Source organism: Varanus komodoensis, unplaced genomic scaffold (genome assembly GCF_004798865.1).
Source record: "Varanus komodoensis strain SLA01 unplaced genomic scaffold, ASM479886v1 scaffold124, whole genome shotgun sequence".
In the NCBI taxonomy this organism is placed as follows: domain Eukaryota; kingdom Metazoa; phylum Chordata; class Lepidosauria; order Squamata; family Varanidae; genus Varanus; species Varanus komodoensis.
Genome location: NW_025335359.1, coordinates 8,687 through 16,240, shown reverse-complemented (window position 1 = coordinate 16,240; position 7,554 = coordinate 8,687). Strand labels below are relative to the sequence as shown.

At 38.4% G+C, this 7,554-nt stretch overlaps 1 protein-coding gene across 1 annotated transcript in view; it reads left to right on the top strand.

The window, feature by feature from the left end:
- LOC123019421 (tetraspanin-1-like) overlaps positions 1–7,261 on the top strand; it is a 20,534-nt gene extending 13,273 nt beyond the window's left edge. Inside the window, exons 5-7 of the mRNA XM_044422271.1 lie at positions 3,546–3,680; positions 4,769–4,852; positions 7,205–7,261. Of these exons, the coding sequence (XP_044278206.1) occupies positions 3,546–3,680; positions 4,769–4,852; positions 7,205–7,261 (276 nt within the window). The remainder of the gene's footprint in view (positions 1–3,545; positions 3,681–4,768; positions 4,853–7,204) is intronic.
- The last annotated feature ends 293 nt before the right edge of the window (positions 7,262–7,554 follow it).

The window sequence follows — 7,554 nt, the reverse complement described above, 5'->3', positions numbered from 1 at the left end:
GATCTATTTTATGCTCTGATTTAACTACACTCCTACATCATCAAGATTCCTTCTTGCACTGCACTTTTATTAATGCTCTCTCACACTAGTGCATATCAGTAAAATGCAAGAAGCAAGGAGACTGAAAAGTACAAGGAACTGCACATGCACAGAAATCAGACCGATGATCTGAAATTTTAAAAATGGAGGAATGGAAGATTGCTGGCTCTGCAGATGCAATCAAGTACCCCCCACCCCACCCCACCCCACCCAAAATTAGGTAGAAAGAATTTTATATGTATTCCAACCAAAGAAAGTTAACAGGTAAGCATGTGCCACTAGAGTATTTTGGTGAATTGTGTCTATAGGAAGGAAGTTCAGATCTTTCCAGATTTTTCACCAGATCTCCTGAAAAAAGGAAAGACTTGGCTTTTCTAAGATAAATTTTGCAAAGAAAGAAGAAAAGGTATTGCTGGAAAATTCCCTTCACTCTAGAAGTGGCATTGATAACAGGAAGAAGAGTTATTGCAACCACAGAACAAGCTCAACAGCTAGTGAAAAAATGTCCAACGACAGACCTGAAAAATCTGAAAATCCAACTAAGATGAGTGCAGACAAAGAAGAGATGAAATTAGACCAGGTGACAGTTTTAGAAGAAAAAGACAACATGAAAACTCTATCTGTAAACATTAATGGCATGAATTCTCCTTCTGAATAAACTAAAGTTTTTAACTTTTTTAAAAAACAAAAGACATATGTAACAGATATTCAAGAAGTTCACATAAAGAAAAAAAAAAGATGCCCATATCTTATATTGTAAGAAATAGGGTTAAACTTATGAAGCTTCAACTTACTCCAAAGGAAAGGGCTTGTGATTTACATTAATAATCAAAGCCTGAATGTTACAGAAGAATTGAAGGACCCAGAAGGAAAATTCATCATTCTTAAGATAAAGATCCTTGAATGAGAAGATGAGTACATTGGCAACAATATATGCCCCAAATGATGCTAAAGAGAAATTTTATGAACATTTTTCAATAATGTTAGAATTCCAGGAAGGAAAAATACTTTTTTGGTGGTATGAATGGATTTTAGATCCCAATAAAGCAAAGCAAAATGTGTAAGCTTCCTAAAAATGTCTTCAGTTATGGATATGCTACAGCTGGAAAAATTTGGATTTTATTCTTGTTACAAAATTAATAAGAAATCAAAAATTATATTAACATTTGTAATGAAACAAGAGGAGGAAAACATTTTTTAATACTTCCCATCTGGTCAAGTATTTAGGAATAAACATGACTGGACAGAATGACACTTTATTTCAAATATTTTAAATATTTTTATTTCAAATATTACAAAATAACTTGGACAAAGATTCAAAAGAACTTGCAAGTTAAAAGTATCATGGTTGGGAAGAATTTCCATTATAAAAATGAATGTTTTACCTAAGTTGAATTTCTTATTCCAGATGTTACCAATTTCTATACTGGAAAAACTCTTCAAGACTGGCAGAGGCAATTGTTTGAAACCAGAAAAAAAAACAGGATAAGATTTCAACTTCTACGAGATTAAAAAGAGAGAGGAGGTCTTGCAATATCAAATCCCAAGCTTTATTCAGCCAGCTTGGTTTGGATCACAGACTGGATTTTTAATTTGAATGAATGACTAGTCAAATTAGAAATAGCAGACCTTAAAGATGGAAGGTGTAATAATTTATGGGCTAACAATATATCAAAAAAGTGTTGACACCAAGCAGGCACATACTCAGAGTTGGTTTAATAATAAATTGGTATTTTTATTAATGATCCTATATATGGAGACATGATTAACAAGGACTATTCAAGCTCTGGCAAGAATTACAAGATGAAGGAAATAATACAGACTGACCTCTTTATTATCCACTGGTTTCAAAATTGAAAAGGTACAATAAGAGACCTGACAGAATTTTTAAAAACACTCAAACATCAAAAAAGATCATCTACTAGGATGACTCTGCAAACAACTGCTCCAGTCTGACACTGAAATTCAACAAGTTAAAACATGTATGATTAGAAGGATGCAGAACCTTGAAGAAGAAATGCTGCCCCATCCATGGGAAGCCCTATGGATGAGGGATATAAAATTTACTGCCAGTCAAGCATTAAGAGAAAATGTGTGGCATATTATTCCAAAAGATATACAGAAAATGGATACGAATACATGTGGAAATGCAGAATGTTCTCAAAATTAATTTTCCTATGAATGCTAAGAATATGTTATTTAGTATTATACCAGAGACTCTTCCAAAGAGTATGCTAGAGTTCTTTAAATATATGATAGCAAGACTTATAATTCCATCAAAGTGGAAAACAGAAGATTGTCCAACTACTGAAGACTGGAAAAATAAGCTAGCTGAATATGAACAATGGCAAAATTAGCTAATTATATAAATAGAAGATTTGCCAAAGAATTTAATAAAAAATTGAAAGCTTTTTATGAGTAATTTAATATTGAAGAAAACAGAATATGTAAAAAAATATCATTTCAGACTTGTATTTCATGCTAACATTAAAACATTATTTACAATTGTTTTGATAAATTGGAGTAATCTGTTGCTGAATCTTAAGTGAGAACTGATTGATTTAGCTGTGGCTAGAGGAGTCAGAAAGTTTTGCTTTCTTGTGAAGAGATGTTGAAATTATATGCTATACTTCTATAATATCCCTTGGTATCCTCCCTCCCTCCCTCCCTCCCTCCCTCACACACACACACACACACACACACACACACACACACAGCCTCAATTATGACGCTTTGGCGCCAAGGTTATGCAGGGGTTGGAACAGGAGTGAAGCTTCGATAATTTACCGAATCAGATACTCTCCCCGGGATGGATGCCAGGAGGCAGGAAGGAAGATAAAAAACCATAAAAATGAATGCCTTTGCAGGTCTGGCACGGGAGTCGGGGTCCGGGGCGAAAAGGTTGGGAGTTTGTCGGGGATCAAAGGGTTTTGCAGTGGAGAGAAAAGAAGGTGGCGCCCAACTGCTAGTTGCTGAGGAGACAATCCAACGGTGACTCTGAGGAGGCCAGTTGGTGCAGCGGAGCAGTTTGTTAAGTTTTTAGCTTAGTCAGTCTTTGTTTTAGAGTCTGGGACGGTCAAAAGACCTCAAGGAGGGTGAACCGCTGGAAGCTGCATTGTTTGCCTTATCCCTTTTTCCCCTTTCCCTACTCTTGAGTAGCCGAAGTTATCTGTAGTTTCCCTTTGTGTGTATGTTTGTGTTGTAAAGATTCTTTTCCCCCAAATCTTGGGCCATTGCGTGCTAATACAGTGTGGTTTGGCTCCTTAGGGAGCAAACTTGGGCAATTTGGGCCTTAGCGGCTGCTAAGAGGGGCGAATTCTCCTCAGCGTCATGGGGGGGGGTACTTCACCTAACCGTTACACACACGCTTTCTTATGAATATCTTATTTCTTTTAATATATATAAAACATCTTCATTCTCTTCATATTCAGTGCCTGCTCTAGCAGCTTCTTAATTCTATATGTATAAAATGGCTGTTATAAATTAGGTGGGTCTTTCTGTTCTAGCTGAATTGCTGTGGATTCAACAACTATGGTGATTTCAACACTTCCTACTTCTATCAAACTTATGGGAAATATCCCTCCTTTTGCTGCCTAGCCAGCAGAGAATGCCAAGAATTTGCAGTTGACCACAGCAAGCAGGTAACTTGTGAGATCACAACATCCTGGAGTGTCTTGTGAAAACTTGAGACTTTGATTACCTAAACAAGCAGTTTAAAAGTGAATACAGCCTCATAAACTTTTGTGGCATATTTTTTCTTTTCAATTCTACATTTTCTAAGTCAGGCATGTCTAATATGGAAATGTTAAGTAAAAAGAATATGCTGGTCTCATCTCTAAATAGATGGGAACAGAGGCATTGTATTTGCAGAGGACAGCAAGGAACATTTGACTATGAGTTCAGAGCGATCTAAGTTTAAATCCAGCTGAGTCTGGACTCATTCACGAGTGGGGAAAGCTAATTAGGGAGTGCCCTTGTGCATGTTTAAAAAAAAAACCAAACCTACAATGCCCAGCATTGTGAGTTTTGGAGTTTTGTCTGTCTAAACAGGCATAGTATTGCACCCTTCATGCTTCTGAAATGGACATTTGGCGATTAAGGTAGTATAGATGATTAAAGCGTAAACTAACTGTGTGTGCGTGCATGCACACAGCAGTATTAAATTCCAGAGATTTTTATGACTTGGCAGGTTTCAGATAGCATCTTTTGTACAATGAGGGGGGTACAGGCATTTGTTACATGTATACCTGAGTACTTCCTTTGCAGGGAAACGAGGAGGGATAAGGAAGGCAGGAAAACAGTACAGTGAAGTTTGGGTCAAAGGTTAGCATTTATTAATCAACCTGAAAAATGCACAAGCTTTATAAAGTCAGCTTCACACTTGGTAAGTAGGACTTTATGTTCCAGAGCCTTGACATTGATGACTTTAGGGATAAGTAGCATTTGTAAATAAAAATTCATTTTAAGAGAATAATAATTACAATAGCAGCAGTAATTCAATGTTCATATTTTAGAAGGACCCTGCATTTTCCTGTTATTGCCATTTATTCTATTATGAAAGGGCCTTTAATAAGAAATCCATGGAGTTTCTTTCAGTGGCAGGGTAACACAAAAGCTGCTATTGTAATTGCATCACATTGTATTATAAATCTCAAGATACTTCACATTAACATGGAAATACTGAGCAGGGAGAGGGGAGGAGATTCCTGACATATCATGTGTCTTCCAGGGCTGCTTGCATGAATTTGAAGTCTTCCTGAGCAACAACGGGAAAATTGTTGCAGGAGTGGCTCTTGCCATTGGGGTGCTTGAGGTAAGCATACACTAGATTTTATGCATGCGCTTATATTCCCATCCCCACCTCAGAGACAGTTTTGTTTCCCAGATGTTATTTCCTGCAGCAACCCTATGTGTAGCTGAGCTGGACTTTTTACTGGCACCAAAGACAGCAGCTTAGAGCAATTTTCCTCAATCTGGTGCCCTCCAGATGTACTGGGTGGCAACTCCCATCATATGCAACCTCGTGGGAGAGCAGCTGGTTGGGGCAGGCTACTTTAGATCCTGGAAAAGACTCTAGACCAGGGGTCCTCAAACTTTTACACCACGGGACCAGCTGAAAGCTGCTGGTGCTGGGCACGGGCTGGAAAGGTGGTGCCAGCAGTGCACGGAGGCAGGAGTAGCAGTATTTTTTTAACCCAGTATATTTTTTTTGCCTTAATATTGTCCACCACATATGATAGAAGGTACCAGGTTTTTGTTTACATGTCCAACATCTATTTGACATATTTGGGAACAATTTTGTTAATCTATTCAGCGATAAATGCCATCTATAAAACATTTTATAGAGGTTTTCTTTATATGAGGTTGCTAAAGTTATCTTAATATTTCTTTCCTGCTGCTTTTGCCATTTCTGTAACTCAATATTATATCCAAAATTTTGTGCCCATGTTATCATAGTTTCCTTAACTTGTTTGTCTTCCATTTTCATGTCCAAAAGAAAATTATACAATCTTTTGATCATTTTTTCATCTGATTTTAAAATTATTTGATCAAATGTTGTTTGTTCCTTATGGAAACCATACATTCTATAATCTTTAGTATATCTCGATTGTATTTGTACCTTATGCCACCAAGAAAGATCAATGCCCTCTTCCTGTAGTTCTTGATTTGGTTTCAATTTTCCATCATCATCTAAAATATCATCATATCTCACAATCATATTAAAGTCCAATGCATTTGGATATACAAGAGCTTCCATAGGAGAAAGCCATCTGATCAACTTAGTATAGAGCGTTGTCTTTAGTTTTTCCCAGACCAGCATCAGTGAATTTCTAATATAATGGTTTAGGAAGTAACCATGTGTTTTACATTTTTCATACCACATAAAAGCATGCCATCCCAGTTGTAAATCGTGTCCTTCAAGATACAAAATTCTTTTGTTTCTTAAAGTTATCCATTCTTTTAGCCACATTAAAACACAGGCTTGATAATACAACAACCAATCAGGAAGGCCAAGGCCCCCATTCCCTTTGGCCTCCTGGAGCATATTTAACTTAATCCTTGATTTCTTCTTTTGCCATATAAATCTCAAAACTTGTGTATTTAAATCATCAAAGGACTTTTTATCAATCTGTATATGAATTGGTTGGAATAAGAACAAAAGCTTAGGTAATATATTCATTTTAACTATTACTATTCTTCCCAACAGTGATAACTGCAAATTAGCCCATTTTTCTACATCATTCTTATTCTTCTTAAATAGTTTAACATAGTTGTCTTCTTTCAATGTAGCGCATCTGGCTGTGAGAAAAATTCCCAGATATTTGACCTTTTTAACTATTTGAAGATCTACTTGGAGAGCAGCACTTGTGAAAGGGATCTTGAGGTGCTGGCTGACTGCAGGCTAAACATGAGTCAGCAGTGTGATGTGGTCAAGAGGGCGAATGCCACCCTTGGTTGCATAGCCAGAAGTGTGGCTTCTAGATTGAGAGAGCTATTGCTACCACTCTATACAACTGGTGTGCTTGCAGCTGGAGCATTGTGTTCAGTTCTGGGCTCCACATTACAGGAAGGATGTAGCCAGGTTAGAATCAGTGTAGCGTAGGGCCACAAGGATGGCGGCTGGATTGCAGGGAAAGCCATATGAGGTGAAACTGAGGGAACTGGGTCTTTTCAGCCTGGAGAAGAGGAGACTCAGAGGGGATCTGTTGGCAACATATACCTATGTGAGGGGTGTCACGCAGAGGTGGGTAGAGATCCATTTTTGCCTGCAGAGAGGGGCAGGACACATTCCAGCGGAGCAAAACTCAGGGAACCAAGGTTCCATTTGGATGCCAGAAAGTACTTCCTGACAGGAAGGTGAGGTGGTTGAAGCCCCATCAGTGAGGGAGTTCAAGGATAGGCTGGACATGCACATGGTAGGCATGCCATGAGTGGAGCTGACTGGAGCTGGGAGTCAGACTAGATAGCCCAGGAGGCTCACTCTGTTTCTCTGTTTCTATGGTCTTGGTGCCTCTTTTGCTCTTGTCTTGTCTCATCTCTGACTGCCCATGGCCTGACCATGGAGCCTGAAAGATAGCCAGAAGGCTTGCACCATCTTCATTTCAGTGGCTCTCAGGAAGATTGTAGGTAAAATCTTGTTTCAATTGTTTTCTTTATTCTCTAGCTGGCTGCCATGACTGTCTCCTTAATCCTGTATTGTCAGATTGGCACACATGGCTGAAGCACAGTATCCACCAGCAGCCTTGCTCCTGCTCTACCTCCAGTTGTGTCAGATTCCACACCTGCCATGAAGGAGACTCAACAAACAGTCCTTTTTGTCCAGCAAATGGGACAATGCTTTCTTTTTTCCTGGACCAGCATAGCTACAGGAACTTGATCCTAATTCCCAATGTCTCAACATAGACCCTCCAGTAGTTCTTTTAAAATCCTTGAGAGTTGAACAGTGCATGTACAATCAAATTTCCTTTTGCCTCAAAAGACTCCCTGAAAATATTTGCGTTGTACCTCCCCCTG